The sequence below is a fragment of the Xiphophorus maculatus genome, chromosome 12, assembly GCF_002775205.1.
Source record: "Xiphophorus maculatus strain JP 163 A chromosome 12, X_maculatus-5.0-male, whole genome shotgun sequence".
Taxonomy (NCBI): Eukaryota; Metazoa; Chordata; class Actinopteri; order Cyprinodontiformes; family Poeciliidae; genus Xiphophorus; species Xiphophorus maculatus.
Genome location: NC_036454.1, coordinates 3,023,727 through 3,043,213, shown reverse-complemented (window position 1 = coordinate 3,043,213; position 19,487 = coordinate 3,023,727). Strand labels below are relative to the sequence as shown.

General features: G+C 41.2%; 3 protein-coding genes across 3 annotated transcripts; all 3 read left to right on the top strand.

Moving 5' to 3' along the window:
- Window positions 1–589: 589 nt before the first annotated feature.
- Window positions 590–2,560, top strand: LOC111610313 (glutathione S-transferase theta-1-like). Its single transcript, XM_023343877.1, has 2 exons — window positions 590–793; window positions 2,211–2,560. Exons 1-2 carry the CDS (start codon window positions 605–607, stop codon window positions 2,412–2,414), a joined length of 393 nt encoding a protein of 130 aa, XP_023199645.1. The 5' UTR covers window positions 590–604; the 3' UTR covers window positions 2,415–2,560.
- A 1,312-nt stretch (window positions 2,561–3,872) lies between these two features.
- On the top strand, window positions 3,873–10,335 carry LOC102233539 (P2X purinoceptor 4). Its single transcript, XM_005812518.2, has 13 exons — window positions 3,873–4,126; window positions 4,833–4,980; window positions 5,060–5,131; window positions 5,362–5,434; window positions 5,817–5,913; window positions 6,489–6,569; window positions 6,784–6,919; window positions 7,655–7,791; window positions 7,914–8,004; window positions 8,582–8,647; window positions 8,858–8,962; window positions 9,035–9,142; window positions 9,715–10,335. The coding sequence occupies exons 1-13, from the start codon at window positions 3,873–3,875 to the stop codon at window positions 10,213–10,215; spliced, it is 1,869 nt and encodes a 622-aa protein (XP_005812575.2). The 3' UTR covers window positions 10,216–10,335.
- Window positions 10,336–14,150: 3,815 nt separating this feature from the next.
- LOC102233796 (probable G-protein coupled receptor 21) lies at window positions 14,151–18,150 on the top strand. The gene has a single exon (XM_023343235.1). It carries the CDS (start codon window positions 14,706–14,708, stop codon window positions 15,765–15,767), a length of 1,062 nt encoding a protein of 353 aa, XP_023199003.1. The 5' UTR covers window positions 14,151–14,705; the 3' UTR covers window positions 15,768–18,150.
- Window positions 18,151–19,487: the final 1,337 nt, after the last annotated feature.

Genomic DNA, 19,487 nt, shown 5'->3' with positions numbered 1-19,487 from the left:
GCTTTTATTTCCATGCAGCAAAATTCACAGGACTGGCAGCTACAGCTACAAACACTTTCCCCTACAGTAGCTTCAAAGCAGCAACACTGTATCAAACTAGCAGCTGAATTATTAGTTTTATGAACATTAATAAAATGTTTATCCTCAGTTTTTATTTTCAACCACAGCAGCCAGTGTGATGGAGGTCAGGAGCAGCGGATCAGTTCAGCATCACCTCCATTTACACCCTTCAGGTTTTCTACACCTAAAATAATAAAGGCCCAAATTTAGAAGCTTTTCTCTTCATAATGAAATTTATTTTTTTATTGTCAAGCAGCACAACAAAATTCAAGATGCAACTGAAGATGATGCATGTGATAAGAATAAAAATGAAATAAAAATTCAGTCAGACAGCTGATTATTTTTAGGCAAACCTGTGAAGACGGATGAGTTTCTCTAGATCTTTCTGGGACTTTTTCCTTTAATCCTGGAAAAGTTCTTCAGATTTTAGAAGGCTGAGTTTGTAACTGTCTTTATGTGGCTCTGAAGGTTCAGTCTGACCTCTTGGTCCAGGCAGTAACTCCTCATTACTGCTGAAAACCAGATTTTCATCTGTGTTTACAAAATGTTGGACCACGGCGAGGTTAAAGGTCAGCGTGGTGATCCCCGGGGGGGCGGGGCTTTGGCTGGTTTGGATAACAGGTGCAGCAGTGAAGCACCATGCAGCTCTGTCTGGACCTGCTGTCCCCGCCGTGCCGCGGCCGCTTCCTTGAGAAAATCCCGTACGAGTTCAGGCTGGTGGATCTGCTGGCAGGTGAGCTGGACGCTGCTTTGTGACGTCATGTTTAAACTGGAACCCAGTTATAAACAGTTTTAAACTGGAACCCAGTTCCAGTTTAAACAGTAAAAATGTTTGAGTTAATGACCGTGTTCTGGAGTGAGAAGGAGTTTCTGGTGATTTATCAGTCAACGTTTTTACAGCAGGAAGCTCTCAGTCCGACGGGTTGAGCTGATGCTGCTTTAACTTCTCCATGGACAGATTTTACAGCCAGACTGTATTTATTCACTGAGGGAAAATAAAGTAAAAACATGTCAGAGTTGATATGAAGAGTGAAAGTTGCTTTTCAGGCATGTTGAAGATACATTTAGGCTCCATGTATTAAAAATATTAACTGTGTTTTGACTTGAATCAATATTAGAGTCAAACTATAGATATTTTTTAAATCATGCAAATAAAGTCATAATATTATCAGAGTAAAAGTGAAATTTTACTAGAAAAATGTAAAACTTTGAGAAAAAAGCTTTGATAGTTTATAAAGTTCAGACTTGATCAACTCAGCAAGTCTGTAGTTTTATTTCCTGGAAATGTAAACATCTGTTTGCACAATAATTTCAAATACTGATAATAATCTGAAGCTGATGTGTTAAAAGATTACAGCTTTACTTTTTTGTAAATTTGATAGTAACATAACTTCATAAGATGTTCAACATTCCTCATGTAGTTTTTATTATTTTTGTGGAGGAACTCATAAAAATCACTCTCCTTTATTTTTGCATTATTTTGACTTTATTGTCATAAAGTTTTATTCTTTTTTCCTAAGCCTGACACTAATACTGTTGTAGAATCAGAGATCTTTGTCATTTGGTTTGTGTTTTTACGTCAGGGCAGCAGAACTCTGAGGAGTCTGAAAAACTCAACCTGGTGAAGAAAGCTCCGGTTCTGAAGGACGGCGGCTTCGTTCTGTCAGAAAGGCAGAAGAGACGCTGCAGCATTTCATTATTTAGAAACTTACATTTCTGTTTGGATCACATTAGAAGCTCCTCTGCTTTTAAATGGCACCTGATGTGTAACATTTAGTTATTGTATTGAAGCGGTTTGCACTTCGTCGCCTCTTCAGCGTCAAAAACTTTTACCACAAATTTAACCAGAATTTAACAAAATTCTCCTCCAGAAACAGCAAGAAGAAATAAACATTACTAATTAATATCTGTCTGAACCAACATGTTAAAAAATGACTATTTATTCATCTGGTGTTGATGCTCATATACCAGTCAGCCTTAACTTTAACATTTTTATTATGACAGTAATAAATGAGGCGATAAATGTCCAGTAATGATCAGAGGCGGCTGTGGAAATGGTTTCAATGCATTGAAGAGATTTTTAATTTCCGGTTTAAGTGATGAATGAATGTGATGATTCCTGTTCTGAGCCGTCATGCTGATGTTTTCAGCCTCTGGGAGTCGGAGTGGATCCGTTCCAGGGCCGGCCGGAGCTGACGGCCTGGAGGGAACGAGTGAAGAAGGAGCTGGGAGTGAAACTGTTCGACCAGGCCCACGAGGCGCTGCTGAACTCCAGCGGCCTGCAGCAGAAGATGCAGACCAACAACACCGAGCTCCAGAAACTCAAACCAATGTTCCTCAAGTATTTCCGCTGAGAAAATGGAAATAAAAATCTGATGTTTGGTTGTTTCAGCAGAACGCCTCCAAACGTTTAATCTGAAAGAACTGAACCATCATCCAGTTAGAGAAGGGATTAAAACTGGAACTAAGAACTGTTCAATAAAAACAGGAACAATATGAACTGATTTACAAAATGTTTTATTTTTTAGCAGACGACAGGAGTTCAGTACAACTTACTGTTAGGCACATTATTCCTTAACCAGCGATATGTTCAGATGTTTGCTGAGAATGATGGATTTCTGGACGCTGCTCTGTCTGTCGTCTGTTTGCAGCTCAGTGAATCCTGCAGGAGCTACAGAGGACGTCTTTGTGTGCAACCATGAATTTCTGTCTTTGTTGGTCACTTTTTCTTCCTGTTCTGCTGCAAATAAGAACCTCTGTATGGGGATTCAGTTTGCACTTCAAAATGTTGATGTGTGAAGACAGAATCAGTTTCATCGGATCTTTGGACCTGAAAGGAGACGGTTCTGTTACCTGCAGCAAAAAACTCAATAAACATATGTCAAAGCAACTAAAACGTTGCCTTGACATATGAGAAGAAATGTGCAAAATTTTAGACACATTTTATTATCTTCGTAATTTTTTGCTCTCCATCCAAGACGCCAGACTTTAAAAAAAATAAACTTGTCCATTTTATCCAGATCAGCATACAAGACATAATTCGTATCATCTCCTACTTTATCTGCTTTAGTTCTAGATGATCATAATCTGAAAGCTATGAAAGTTTCTACAATTAAAAATAAATAATTTGTTCTTAATCCTTCAGTTTATTTTATGTTTAAAACCGCAGTCTTGGTACTTAACTAGAACATAACGCTTAACATTATTTTTAAACACTAAATTAATTTAAAATGCTGCTTTAATCTTGTGTTTCGTTTAAAAACTCTGTTTTTGGGTCTTTAGACGTTTTCTAACATGCATCTGATTCCAGGTGCTGAACAGCACGAAGTTAGTTAAAAATCTGGGCAATACCGCCATCTGGTGGCCATTAAAATCGGTGCAATACCGCCATCTGGTGGACATTAAAATCGGTGCAATGCCGCCATCTGGTGGCCATTAAAATCGGTGCAATGCCGCCATCTAGTGGCCATTAAAATCGGTGCAATGCCGCCATCTAGTGGCCATTAAAATCGGTGCAATGCCGCCATCTAGTGGCCATTAAAATCGGTGCAATGCCGCCATCTGGTGGCCATTAAAATCGGTGCGGAGGAGAATAGGAAACAACAGTTGAAATGACAGATACAAAATTATGAATTTACAGAAAACCGGAAACATTATCTAAATTAAAAAATATATAATTAAAAGTTTATCTCTTTCTTGGTAATTAATTATTTCAAACTGTGAATAAAATATTTCACCATATTTAATATTTTAGTTAAACTATTTTTCAGAAGTATTATAAATAATTATTGTATTGGGTTGATTTGATCAGAATGTGGTTTAAAGGCGCCGCAGCAGCTGTGAGGATCCGCAGCTGGACATGTGACCCGGTCCACACAGGAAGACGAGTCACTCCGAGGTTCCTCCTGCCGAACTCCAGCCGATTCTCCGACTCTCCTCTCGGCATGCCTTGCTGCGACCCGCTCGGCCTCTGTCAGTACCAAACCAACAAGCTGGTCCGGATCCAGAGCGTCCGGCTCGGTTCGCTCAAATGGAGCCTGAACGGGGCGATCCTGCTGTTTATCTGGTGAGAGGAAATATTTCACACCCACGCATCTTCCTGCAGGGAGCTGCCGCACTTTCACTGGTTCCGTTATTCCACTTCACTGCTGAACGGTTCTGAAACCGACCCATTAACTCCTGATCTGCTGCACTTGTTCTGAATTTAGTTTTTAAAAACCTTAATAAAAAAGAATCGGGTCGTTTTGTAGCGTCTCTTTTTTCCCTGCAGTAAATTTGAACTAATAGTTTTTCTGCAGACATTTGAAGCTGAATTCATGGAAAAAGATGCAGAAACTCAGCAAATTATTAATGCAACTAATCTGCAATAACAGCTAAAAAATGCAATTTAAAATGTATTAAATTCAGCAAAATGAATTTTTAAATACAATTTAGACATAAAATCACAATTAAAAGTAAGTTTTGAATTTAGGGAGTTTATTGATAGAGACTGTTTTCAGTTTTTACAGCTGATAAATTTAAAAGTTAATAAAAATAAACAGAAAGTGGCTTAAAGGTCTGAGATTTTTGGTTCGTTTGGGTTTCTTCAGACATGGTGGGGTCGATGATCATCTCTGTTTTCCTCAACTTAATTCAAATGTATTTTTGCAAACTTCAGTCATGATGCCATATTTTAAGAAGTTTTTTCCAAACAAACTATTTTATTCCGGTTTTCCTGGCATAAACTTTAATATTGAGCTTGATTAAAATGTGTTTTTACTTTGTTTTCTCAGCATCATGATGCTGTGGAACAGGAAGTACCAGGAGTTTGATCTGGTTGTGAGCTCCGTCACCACCAAGGTGAAGGGTGTGGCTCAGACTCGCCTGCCGGGAGTCGGGCAGGTGGTGTGGGACGCCGTCGACTACAGCGGCTCCCCGCAGGTGGGAGATTCATCATCTGTCCAAAAATATAAATATTGCTGAGAAAAAGACTGAAAGTCGTTTCTTCTTCTCTTTTTAGGACAGAAACTCCTTCTTTGTGGTGACCAACGTTATTATGACGAAGAATCAGAAGCAGGGAAAATGTGCAGAGGTGCTTTAAATATTAACTTGCAATGTTTTTGTTTTCTGTTATTTTTGACTGGAAACATTTTACATGAAGAAAACAAAAAACTATTTCCAAACAAAAAACCATCACATTACAGTGGAAAAATACAGAGAAAAAATTAAAACTTTCAGTCCAGACTCCACTCAGGTTGTGAGATTAAAGTGTTTTGCACCACAATAAAATTGGACTAAAGGTTCTGCCTGTTTGTCTCCCAGGTTCCCTCTAAAGGTCGTCTGTGTCGCTCCGATCAGGACTGTGAGGAAGGAGCCTGGGACCAGCAGAGTCACGGTAAACCCACTGGTTTCACTGGGCGGCTGCAGAAGTTTAAACTGGTTTCACTGAACGGCTGCAGAAGTCTAAACTGGTTTCACTGAACGGCTGCAGACGTTTAAACTGGTTTCACTGAACGGCTGCAGAAGTTTAAACTGGTTTCACTGAACGGCTGCAGAAGTTTAAACTGGTTTCACTGGCCGGCTGCAGAAGCCTCTCAGTGTTGCTCTTCCATGTGAATCACTCGCCTGCATGCCGGCTGCAGCTGCTTCAGTTAAATCACGAAACACCCAGAATCTGTATTAACGCACCGGTTGCAGCTGCAGCTCTGCGGTTTGTTTCAGCTCCGCTGCAGGAATCTTTCTGCTGTAACAAACTCAGGACCGTTTTCCTCCTGCAGGGATTCAGACGGGATCCTGCGTCAAGTTTGATGTGATGAAGAAAACCTGTGAAGTTTCTGCTTGGTGTCCGATTGAAACCCAGACAAGCCCTCCAAGGTCACTGAGTTTCTATTTATGTTTCTCATAGTTATTTTATAATAAAAAATTATTCTTCTGTGTTTATCTTGTATTTTTATCTTCTGTTGAGAACCTCCGTTCAGTTGCACAATCTGTGTTTCCTTTACAAACACTGAATTACGGTAATGTAAAAATATATAATATCACAATTGCACTGTTTCTTTTAGGTAGGAAATGATTTTGAAATAACACATGAATAAGTTTGTTCACATGATAAGTTATAAAAATCATTTCACGCCATCATTTTACAACTACTTCCTGTCATCATCTTCTTCATTTCCGCCAGTAGTAACATCCGGTTGTTGATCATGTGATGCAAAAAAAGTATTTCTGTTGCAGTTTTGTGAAATAAACCAATTTCACTAAACAACACCTCATCCCAGATCCAAAACTTTTTATCAACAAAGTTTTTTAAAGAGGTTTTTCTATCAACTGAATTTCTTTTTGAAAAACTTCAGAAATTCTTAGGAACTGTTGATCAGGAACTGATTTAGCGTAAGATGACTGAGGACTTTACACAGATTTTTATGTGATAATAAACATTTTTCTTTCAGACCTGCTCTGCTGGCAGCAGCTGAAAACTTCACCGTCCTCATCAAGAACAACATCAGATTTCCAGCCTTCAACTTCATCCGGTGAGAATTTTTTCAGAAACTTTTTCAATTTTCAGACCCATCAGACGCTGCAGGAGTTTCTCTGAGCCTTTTAATGTGATTTTAGATTCAGATTATGCACAGCAAATGTTTTCTCAAGGCCATTTACTAGGAATAAAGAAATGTACGGTTGGTTAAATCCAGCCGCCTGCAGCGTTTCCTGACTGAGGTCTCTGACTCTGGATCCGTTTGGCAGTCGGAACATCCTCCCTCAGATGAACGACGCCTACCTGAGGAGCTGCCACAGAGGCAACGACTCGCTCTGCCCCATCTTCCGACTGGGAGACCTGGTGCGAGAGGCCGGGGAGAAGTTCTCCGACATGGCCGTGGAGGTAGAGACGCCCTGCAGGAACCTCCACTCTGCTCTGCAGAACGGGTTTCATCCGACCGGCTGAACGCAGGCTGGCAGCAGGAAGATTTTTCTGTTTGGACCTTTGCTTCTCCTGAGAGAAATGAAACTGATTATAAAAATAAAAACAGGAAGCAGCGATCTTCAGTTTGTGAGGCGAATAGCAGCAAATGTTTAAGGGTTCATGATGTTTTCTCATTTTCCTCTCTACTAAAATGGGTTTTATTAACTTATTGTAGAAGAAGCATTTCTCCCACCTGTTTCTATAAATAAGGACTGAAGACCTTTTAAAAACTGACTTGCAGGAGGTGAATGTTTATTAACTCATTTTATGCTAATTGTGTTCATTTAACTGTCGTTAGTTTGTAAAAATTAGGTTTTGCTTTGACACAAAAGGTTTTTATTGTTTAACTTTTTTGTCAAAAAAACATTTTCATGTTTGAAATTAAGAATTTTGTTCTAAAAATGAGAAAAAAAGATTCAACATCAACTCAAAACGCTTTAACCTCCCAAAGTAAAAGTAGTGACAATCTCTCCAAATAGTAACATCATATCAACAGTGAAGCATGGTGGAGGTAGTGTGATGGTCTGGGCTGGGGGTAAAATATGTTTGCTTCATGCAGAAAAGCCTGAAAACCAACAGCAAATATTAAAAATATTAAATTAGAAATGTGTAGGAGTCCTAGTGGTTAACCGTTATTTCCCCTGTTGGCCACAGGGGGGCGTCATCGGCATTCAGATCAAATGGGACTGCAACCTGGACCGGCTGATGCAGCGCTGCCTGCCCAGGTACTCCTTCAGACGGCTGGATGAGAGAGAGAGCAACAAGACGCTTTACCCCGGACTCAACTTCAGGTGAAGGTCATCAGGTCATCAGAGTCGCCATGGAAACCATAAGAATAAAGAGTTTGAATGATTAGGAGGATCGGTCTGAATCGATCTGATGTAAAAACCTAAACTTGTTCTCGTCGTCTCAGGTTTGCGAAGTACAACGTGGTGAACGGCGTGGAGGAGCGAACGCTCTACAAAGCCTTCGGGATCAGATTCGATGTCATGGTGTTCGGACAGGTTGGTCTCCTCTTCTCTTCTGACCTTTGACTTAAAGTTCCAACACCAACGCCAACGCCAAAAATGGGAAGAATTAAACAAACCAAACTTAGGAGGAGATTAAAGATTCATAATTTTATGACACTGATCCAACTGATTCCTCTCCCTCATCTTTCAGTCCAACTTTCTTAATATCCCCACGTTTCTCCGTACCGTGGAGGTTATCAGTCATGATGATCAGCTTTTCCTCTTTCTGCTGTCAGACATTTATTTTGTAGTTTCTAATGTACCCGAGGTTCATTAATGTTTCATTCTAGATGGCGGCTCTGATTCCTCCTTGTTGTTCAACGTAACATTTTTGATCCTCAAAATGTTTGGACCCAAAATGTTTGGACACCCCTCTATCACTCAATACAATTACCTGACACAAGAAGTTTTCTTGCTCTATTCTGATTGGTGGCAACATTTAGGCTCAGGTGTTTTATTGATGAAAGAATTGGAGAATTATTTCCACCCTGAGGAACTCCTGGCCTCCGTGTTTCTGAATGTTTGGTTGATGTTCTGGAGATAAAAACTAAATGTTTGGTTTGTGTTTCAGGCGGGGAAGTTCAGCTTCATTCAGCTCATCATCTACATCGGGTCGACGCTGTCGTACTACGCTCTGGTGAGGAGCGGCTCACCGTCACACATCCACCGTGAAAACATTTCAGACTGACGTGGACGGAGCTGCAGTCCGTTTATGTTCACTGACTAGAGAAAGGCTTGTCATGAATTTCCCTACCACTAGATGTCACTATAGGCTCAATGCTTTTGTAGACATCAGTTTTGAGTTGATGTCCAGCGGTTCTGGTATAAAACCAGTCATTTTCTCCAGACCACGGTGTTGCTCGACTGGCTGCTGGAAACCAGCTGCTATTCTGCAGACGTCGGACAGAACTACTCTGAGAGGAAGGTGGAGTCGGTCCGGGACGCGCAGCAGGTGAGGATGCGACCCGGCGGTGTTTGGGGAAGCGATCGGTATGAGGTCATCACTCCTCTGACTGTGTTGCAGAGCATCCTCTGCGTGTCGTACGTCGATGAAGCGAAGCTCCGGCTGGTCAAGAGGTCGCGCAAGAAGAGTCTCCAAAACATAAAACCCATCTCAGTTCTGCCGCGCAAGGTAAAGCTGGTTCAGTAAGAAACCGGAGCGGAACCGGTCCAGGCCTGCAAGAACCACTTCAACATGAAGCTACTGCAGTTTTAGGTTTTCCACTGTTCACACTGTGATTCCTTTAACACGTTTAACTTCAATCATTTTCAGCTGAATTTGATGGTGATTAGAAAATAAAATACAAAGATCCAAAAACCAAAATAGACTCAAACCACGATTATGTTAAAACATCAGAACCATTTGTACTTATTGTGTATTGAAGGTTTTTCCATCAGAGTCATTGCAGCAGTAAAGCACAGCTGGTTCTGGTTCTCAGCTGCTTTTCTAAAAAACGTTTTAGTTTTTCTACGTCTGTAGAACCGGAGCAGAGGAATGAACTTTGCTCCGGTTCATTGTGGCTCATTGAGCCGTGCAGCACTGGTAAACCTTTTATGCTCAGATATGTTCAGGAGAGTGTTCCCAGTAACAGTTGGACTCTCGCTGGGCCGGCCGGGTTCAACCCAAACCTGTGACACTAAAATGTCTCATAATTCATAATCTGAGTTTTATTCCTGAAGCTGCAGGCTTTTCTGTCCCCTCAGGAAAACTCGGGACACCTGAGAGCCGCTCTCTGTCTCCTGCAGCCGGACGTCGGCGCGGACGCTGGGCCTCCCCAGGACCAGAACCTGACCCCTGACCCCAAACGGCGCCAGCCAGGCTGGTGTAAATGCGGCTGCTGCACTTCCTCTGCCCTCCCCCAGGAGGAGCTGTGCTGCAGGCGGAGCGACGGCGCCTGCATCGCCTCGTCTCCTCCGTTCAGGCGGCTGGTGTTGGACCGCTCACTGCTGCAGGCCGTCCTGCTCTACCAGGACCCTCTGGCTCCCCCTGCTGGCGGGGCGCAGCCCGCCGCCCTGCGTCACTGCGCCTACAGGCAGTTCATCAGCTGGAGGTTCGGGCTTCCCCCTGATGACTCCCACCCTGTCATCCCCCGCTGCTGCGTGCGGAGGATCAGGGAGGAATATCCGAGTCCGGACGGACGTTACAGCGGCTTCACGCCCATCAGAACCGTCTCTGTTCCGACCCAAAACAACGGGGAGCTCTGAAACTCAGACTCCTCCTGCTACTAACAGCTTTTTGTTACCGAGATACTAAAAAGAAGAAATGTGTAAAGTTTGTTCAGTTTGGTGAAAAACTTGATAAAGCAAATAAATAATTTTCTCTAATATTGTCTGGTTTTTCCTGGGTTTCTGGTTCTGGTTCTGGTTCTTCCAGTTTAGCTGCTTTCTGGACTTTATTCACTTTGTGTCAATTTAATTCAATTTAAAACATATTTTATTGATCAAAAAGGGAAATTAAATAATGAGACAATTGATCAGTTTTAATCTGGATCTTTGGTTTTGATTCCAGCTGATTTTCACATTTAATCATAAATCAGCATAAAATACTCCTGCAATAAAAATAAACTCAAGATATTCATACAAGAAAATAAAATCTTATTTATCATGATTTTATTTATTTAAAACTGATAACTATACTAAAGCAAAACTAATCCAGAATATTTTTCCTGTTTCAAATCTCTTAGTTTAAACTGAGTTTTTATTTCTACTAAACTAAAAAAATAAAAATAAAAAACTTAGATGTGCTTTTAAAACTAACATGAAAACCTCTCAAGTCTCTGAAAGGGAGATTTTATTTATTTAAATATGATTATTACATTTTAGTAATTTAGTCATTTTTTATCTGTTGTATCTGAAAACATACATAAACTCATGTTTAATTTTTATGTTATAGCTCATATAGCAGATTAAACATATTTCTGACCTTCATTCATTTTTGAGCTTTAGTGTAGAAAATGGTGCACAAAGTTTCAGACACGTTTAACCGTATTTGGATGAATTAAAACCTTTTTTTGTGTCTTTTCTTGCCGTTTGTCTTAAACCTGCTGCTCCACCTGAAGTCATCAGGATTTGTTCCCACTTCAATCATCACTTTTTTCTCTTGTCTGCACTTTTCAGAGTTTAAATTAAAACTAATTTACACCTTTCATCTCCTGTCGCTGAATAAATCACTGGTTTCTCAGATCAAACATGTTTTTCACTGTCAGTGACACAAACAAGGAAGTTTATGAACTAATATGCACAGGATTATTTTATACTTGCAGGATAAAATCTGAATTCACACATTTTTTATTCACATCTCTGCTCTTCTGCTGCTGCAGCGATAATTCAGGCTGAAGCTGCAGGTGATGATTTCTGATCTGCTTCCTTCTTATTCCCATTTTCACTCTGGATTTATTCATTAACACCATGATGAACTGATGAACTGAATAAAGTCTAAAATTATTGCCTTTCTGGTGATAAAATGACGATCTTTTCATTTGAAGCAGGTTTGAGAACAACGTTTAACCGACTGGAGAGATTCATCTAAAAACAGAAATGTGGATTTAATAGTTCTTGTGCCGGTTCATGATCAGAAAACCTCTAATTCATGATTAAATTAACTAACTCAGTGGATTCCTTCTCTTTGGCTCAAAGATCCTGGAAGCTGTTTGTGTGATTTTATTCTTTTGTTGTTAGAATGAAAAAAACTCCCAGAAATCTCGTCTCTATTTTTGTTTAAACTGTTTTTGTACTGAAAACACTTTTTTGTAAAGTGTTTTTTCTGCAAATGTATTCAGATCTGCTCATATTATTATTTCCACCTTTAAATTGAGACTGAGATCAGACTAAATATTTAAATATTTTAAGTTAAAATAAATATTTTAAATAATTTGTTGAAAAAAGCTGATTCTGCTGAAAGAAAAGAACGGAAACAAGAGACTGGAGTTTCCAGACTGGCCACCAGAGGGCGTCAGTGGTGTGATAGAGTGAAATGTTACAGTCAGTTACTGGAGCATCTGACAGCCAGTGACTCTTTAACGCTGCGTTAATCACCAGAAGAGTCTCATTTAAAATATTTTTAGATTATATACTCAGATCTCCAGGTTCAGTTTGAGGCTAAAATCAGTAAAATCTGGTTTCTTCCAGTCGGAGCATCACTGACTGGGTTATAAAACGTCAGTTTATTTCTTTCATGCATAAATTCTTCTGGGTTTTCCTCTGTTCTGTTTTTAGAAAAACAGTAACAGTGTGACCTGAAGGAGCTCCCAGAGGAATTGAATAAACTTTAAGCACATGTTCACATGGTTGGGGGGGGGGGGCAGTTCCTGGTGCCACAGTCAATTAAGATTTGGTTCATGTCTGCACAACTAATAAATGACTGAACAAACCGTCAGCTGAAGCTCAGCACTGCAGGAGGACGCAGCCTGTTCCTGCCTCTGCAGCAGAGAGGAAGTCAAACCAACGTCTGATTCTTTTCTGCTGCACAGAGCATGAAGAGCTACATGGTGAAATGGCTGCAGTATCAACTTCTTTTTGTTTTTCACTAAAATGTGGAGTAAAGAGTTGATCCTTAACTCTGCAGGATGTTTGCTGTGTGGACAAACCATCACTCAGAAAACAGATGAGTGATGTAAACTTCAAAACAAAAACAACAGAAAAGAAAACAATAAAATAAAACGGGAACCAAAACTAAAATTCTGCAAATATCAAAAACAACATATGAAATGCAGCAAACTTGATCCACAGAGCAGAAGTCCTCCAGACCACTAGGGGGAGTCGACAACCAAACCAAACTGGATGTCATGATTTGAAAGCAGGTTCAGAAGAAGACTGGAGGAAGAAAGAAAATGTGTTATACTAAAGTCTTTTACAATATTATAGAACAGCAGCATAGTTACACAGGTAACTACTCAAGACTCCCCCTGGTGGCCTGGAGGAATGAGGAGCATCTTGCTGATTCTGGATGTTTCTCCCTCAGCAGGGAGGCGCTGTGCTGTGACTCAGGAGTTTTACCAGCCAGGAGCTGCTGAACTCGGTGACGTTCCCTTTGATTTCCACATGGAAACTGTTCGTTTGGGGAAGTTTGTTCCTGGCAACAACCTGGTTAAAAACACAGCAAGAAGGTAGAGCTGCAATTTCCCAACATCTGCTGGTTTAAGGTGTGTGTTTGTGTATGTGTGTTTGTTTGTGTGTTTGTGTCCGGCGGCTCTGAGCTTCGGTCAGCAGCAGGCTGAGCGTCACATGATCCACTGTCCAGTCACACAGTGATTCTCCTGTCCACCTCCAAGCTGAGGAGGATCTGGTGGAGGTGAAACCATCATGATGTCTGATCACAAAACACAAAACGCTGCTGAGCCACAGAAAGCTGAGCAGACGTGGCATCAATGACCTTTAACCTGGAAGAACAAAGGAGAAACAAAAAGTTGAGACAATAAAACAGCCAAACATCTGACTGGTGACCCTTGAAATCTCCGTCAACCAGGACAGAAACGTCTGTTGTGAAGCGGCTTCATTGTTGACATGTTGTTATGGAGACAGTTTGTCTCAGTTTGTCTCAGTTTGTTGCAGCTCCTCGTGTTTCTCCTCCTGTGGACGTCAGTCTGCAGGCTGAGGGTCTGAAACCTTCCGTCTCCATGAAGTTACAGTTCAGCTAATGTCTGGAAAAAGAGCCGTTTAAAAACCTTCAGAATATAAAATCATACATCAGCTGGCACTGCATGTTACCTAGCAACCCCAGCGAAGCCCAGCCTGTTGCCTAGCAATGCAAGGAGAGCTCCAGCAGGTTTGGTCAGCTGGTTTTACTGCTGCACAATGGCTGCTGGAAAAGAAAACGATCCAGAAATCACTTGCTGCATTTTTATTGGTTGTGCAGGAGGCTCCACTTCTGCTTTTCAAAGAAGTACAGTTGTGTAATTACGAATTTGTTTGCAGCCATTTTCACATGTCAGAGTAAACGTTGAGTTTGGGGCCAGCAGCAGGATTTAAAGTGACAGGACGCCCTAAAACAGCTGAAAATACAGAACTGAGACCAAAATCTCATCATCTAAGAAAAATGTAATGAAGATGTTTCAGAGCCCAGTGACCCATCCTAACATGTTCATTAGCTTTAACACAGACCTGGAATCACTGCAAGCATTTCTCTAAGAAAGCAGGAAACCATGGAGAGAGGAGGAGGAGGGAAATGTCTGTGAGGAGGAAGGAGGAGGGATGAAGAGGAAGATAAGAAGCAGGGGGAGGAGAGGAGAGAGGCATTGTGGGTCCATCCATCCTCCATGCGGGACCCTGCAGCCGGAACCCCGGCCGTCTTTCTTTTGGTTTGAGGAAAAGCTCAACGTGTTTGGAGTGTTTCCATTTCCCGGCAGCAGATGAAGGAAGGCGGCGGCGTCTGGACGTCTGTGTGCGGCGAGCAAAGCTCAGGGTTAGGATCTGAGCGCGGGGTGATGAGAGGAAGAGGAGTTGCTCTGCAGCATCACTCTTCCTCCTTATTGTCTCCCCGCCTGCAGCAGCAGCAGCGCAGTCCGGCTGCGTTATGCCTGCGTCTGAGGGGAACCGCTGCTGCGCGGCCGGGCCGGGCTGAGGGGGGGCCGCGCTGACTGAAGGACAATGATCCGGCTTGGTTTTCTGAGCAGCAAACCAGACAAACATTTTGAGGATTTAAAGGAACGGAGTTTAAAGATGGGATGACCGCTGTGTGGCGCTGAACCCGACCCAACATGAACTCCTCCTCCAATCCGAACCAGAGCGGCTCTCCTTTGTTCTGCCTGCTGGGAGCGGTGGGTTACTCCCACCGCCTGGACACCTGCCTGCTGGAGGCGGCCATCATCCTCTTCCTCGCTGTGCTCATCATCGCCGGGAACCTGCTGGTGATCTTTGTCTTCCACTGCGCGCCGCTGCTGCACCACCACAGCACCGGACACTTCATCCAGACCATGGCGTGCGCCGACCTGCTGGTGGGCGTCAGCTGCCTGGTGCCGTCTCTGTCCCTGCTGCGCTGCCTCCCGGGCCTCAACCAGCAGCTCGCCTGCAAAGCCTTTGGCTACGCCGTTTCTGTGCTGAAGAGCGTCTCCATGGCGTCGCTGGCGTGCATCAGCGTGGACCGCTACGTCGCCATCACCCGCCCGCTGTCCTACGCCACGCTGGTGACGCCGTGCCGGCTGCGGGCGTGCATAGTCCTCATCTGGGTTTACTCCGCCCTCGTCTTCCTGCCGTCCTTCCTGGGCTGGGGGAAGCCCGGTTACCATGGCGACGTCTTTCAGTGGTGCGCCGAGTCGTGGCGGACCAACCCGACGTTCAGCACCTTCATCGTGGCGCTGCTGTACGCGCCGGCGGCGCTCACCGTCTGCTTCACGTACGGGAGCATCTTCCGGATCTGCCGGCAGCACATCCGGGAGATCAGCCAGCGCCACGCCCGCTTCGGCGCGCAGGCCACGCCCACCGGGGGCGAGCGCTGCGACGGCTGCACGGACAAGCGCTACGCCATGGTGCTGTTCCGCATCACCAGCGTCTTCTACGTGCTCTGGATGCCCTACATCCTCTACTTCCTGCTGGAGAGCGCCGGGCTGTACCGCCACACTGTGGCGTCGTTTCTCACCACGTGGCTGGCGATCAGCAACAGCTTCTGCAACTGCCTCATCTACAGCCTCTCCAACAGCGTCTTCCGAAGAGGCCTGGGCAGTCTGCTGCAGCCGCTGCTGCCTTCCTGCCTCGGCTGCGCAGACGGCAGGAAGGCCCCGCCCCCCGGCAGCCTGCGCACCGACACGCGGTGCCACGTCTGACGCTCTGCAGCCGCGGATTGGCGGAGGTGTTTCAGAGCGTCTGTTTGGCGTCTGCAGGACCGCAGAGAGGCGTCCGAGCTGATGCCTGCTGGTCCTTCTGAGATCAAGTGAATGAAACTCAGTGGAGGAACAAAGTTTGACCCCAAACTGCATGAAAAAGGTCAATGTGTGAATTCAGAGAATCGAATAAACACGTAAAAAGTGTAAAAAGACATAAAAGGAAAGTAAAGTTCAACCTGCAGTCAGATCCAGCAAATGCAAAAAGCGAAACAGTTTATTGCCTCATTTTCATCCAAAAAAACTTGGATAATTATTTTTTTTATTTTTTATGTTGGATTTTTGATAAACTTACTGTTTCATTCTCCTAATATTTTAACCGTCTTCTGTTGATATTAAAGTTTATTTTGGCAGTTTTTCAACTTTGTTGTCATACGACTTTATTTTTGTAAAAGATAATAATTTTTTAGCCTGACTGTTATATTTTGTTAGTTAACCTGAATTCAAAGTCCAAGTAAATAGGAGCTGCAAAACACAACAAGATGGCCGCCCTGAGATCTGGAGACGCCAGGATTTCATTGGTGGAAAAAAATCCCTATTTTCCAAAGCTGTGATGAAGTGATGGGATGGACTGATGGTTCCAGGGATGGAGGTGTGGAGGTGGAGGCGACGGCCGCTCAGATGTGGAGGATCTGTGTGAAAATCTCCTTCTGATCTGATCTGATCTCAGGAAGCTCAGCGGCTGAAGCTGAGTGTTTGTTCAGCCTGGATTCATGGAAAATGTTGATTTATGAATCAGCTCAGTTCTCTGACCTGCGGCGTTTTTCCACCTGCCGCCTGCTGAACGCCCAATAAGGAGACAGACGGTTTATTTATTTCATCAGAAGATGAATCTGAATCTGAGGCGTTTCTGTTTGCTGCTGTTTGAAGCAGAAACTTCCTCCTGATACGATCCGAGATTTTTTTTCTCTTTTTCATAATTTTCTCTTCTTAAAGGTTTGATGTGCTTCTCTCTCAGCATTATGGAGAGTCTGACAGTAACTGTACCTTTATATTAAAACCAATATTTAAAACTAAACATTTTAAAACAAAAAAAATGAAAGAATTATTACTGTTGTGGCTAATTTTAGATTATATATTGCTCTAATTTTGACTATTGTGGCTGTAATAATGTATCTAACTAGTTATTTTGCTACAAAAACAAAAAGTGTTGCATCTTTAATGTCATTTGATTCACTCATAAAACTGATCTGAAACCAGTTTCTCATATTTTGAGGTTCCTGGATTAACTTTGACTTCAGTTTCAGGTTTTCAGGTTAAATTTAGAGTAAAAAACCAGCAGATAATTTAAATAATGAGGTTTTGAGCTGATCCAGTTGAACTTTAGCATCATGAACAGCAGCTACGTTTACGTTTCTCTGTCGTCCTGCTGTTTCCAAACGGACCGAAGTCTCGATCCGGCTCCATTTTACCGCTCAGACTTTAACTCTGGCAGCTTCCTGTAACTTTTTACAACTTTAAAATGTAGAACAAAATAAAGAGATGCTGCTTTTCCAGAAGATCTGAGTTTTTACAACCAGAAATAAATGGAAGAGCCAAGAAAAATGGAGAAACATTAGTTTATAACTAACATTATTATTCTAGAAATGCGTTTTTCAGATTTGTACCATATATTATCACTTTATTACAGCATAAATCACCTCATAGCAAAACGTTTCACATTGTAACATTTATATTGTGTAAAGGTGATAATTGATCCTGTTTTCCTCAAACGCGTCTCATTAACAGAAGATGCGTCTGTTTGACCTCCTGGAGGTCAACATATCTCAATCTGGGGCAAAAAAGGATATTTACACTGTAAAAACCTGATTTGTCTTTTTGTCAAAAATAGTATGAATATTGTAATAAAATATTTCTTGTACTTTGAAGTTTAATAGCATGAGTGGCACCAAGAAATGAAACTGAACAGCAAAGTTTGATTCTTCCAAACAGGAAAACCAGTTTAGCTCCTTTAGCTCGGCGGCTAACAGTTTGTAGCAACAGGAGGGGGAGGGGCAGCAGCGTTCTTTCATTCTTTTCATCAAATTCTAATATTTTATCTGGGATTTCTCTAAATGGAAATGAGATTAAAATCTTCACTTATTAAAGCTTAGTACTGAAACATGACCCATAATTTAATAAACCGTTTCATTTTTGTGCCTGAAACGGTTTAATAAAGCAGAAAATCATTAAAATATTTTAAACATCATCAGATAATCATAAAGTCTGGTTTTAAAACCATTAAACATGAAATTCTGAGTTTCTGCTTCTGATTTTGAAGTTTTTGCTCAAAGACCAGAAGAAAAAAAAAACGGGGAAATGAAATAAAATAAACTGAAAAGTGAATGTGAAGGTTTTAATTAAAGGTTTTTATTAAATGTTTTTATTAAAGGTTTTAATTAAAGGTTTTATTAAAGGTTTTAATTAAAGGTTTTTATTAAAGGTTTTAATTAAAGGTTTTTATTAAAGGTTTTAATTAAAGGTTTTTATTAAAGGTTTTTATTAAAGGTTTTCCATCTTATTGTGGGTTTTATGTGAGAGAAATTTAAACCACAAACTGTTTTAAAGTTGAAGCTTCATCTATTTTTATTAATCTGAGACACATTTTGTGTTATTTTATTAACAGGAAGAGTTGATTTAAAGAAACTTCTGTTTGTTTTTGTGAATTTTCCATAAAAATCTTCCAGTTTTATTGCATTTAAAGAGCTTTAAATGTTTAAACTTTAACTTTCCTCTCTGAGGTCTTCCTTCAACAAAGTCTCTGTAAAAACCTTCGGTTTGCATGAACTGCGTCTCATTTATGAGAAAAATGCCGAAAAGCAGAAAAAACTCAAACTATTTTTAGTTTTGATGAATAAACTAAAATTAAAAACGATTTAAATGAAGGAAAATGTCTCCTGAAAAATGATGCTTCAGTATTTTCTTGATGAGCTCAAGCAGCAGGAAGGAACAACTAATCACATTTATTTGTTGTTTTTTCAGCAGCCGTTGTAACAGGACGTCTCCTTGTTGGAAGTGAACTGAAATGACGCGTTTCATGATTTATTGCTGCAGAAACATTAAAGTTAATTGGATTCATTGATTGAGTTAATTGGAAACTTGTTGAAAACAGATTTCACTTCAGTTATTGAATTTGACTCTGCAGTCGATCGAAGGAAACAAAACCCGTTTCAGAAACTCATGAAGTGTTTAGAAAAATCTGAAATCATTTTAAAATCACATTTTATAGAAAATTTTATAGATGTGCAATTTAAAAAAAATTAAGAGCATGATTTAATTATTTCTTTTGTAAGAGAAACAGCAAAATGTAGTTTTGTTCCTCTGGGTCTTCCATATAATGATTTAAAGGTAAATATTCAGAAACTTTAAAAAAAAATGTTGCAGGTTGTAGATTATTGTGTAAAAAGCTTCAGAACCACAGAAATCAGTTTTTTCTTGTCTGCAGTTCATTTATTTCCGGCTGATTCAGAAGTAAAAACAAGCAGATATGAAAAAAGAGAAAATAGTTAAAATTGTTTAGTTTCTATGTTTCATTAAAACTCAGCAGGTTTTTTAAAGTGTTGCAGCTTCATCAGTAACGCTGCAACATTTTAAATGTTTTATTTAATTTTATTAATGGTTTTTATTCTGGGTTTAATGAAAACTCTGAGTTTATCTCACAGTTGACGTGTCGGACTGATCGGT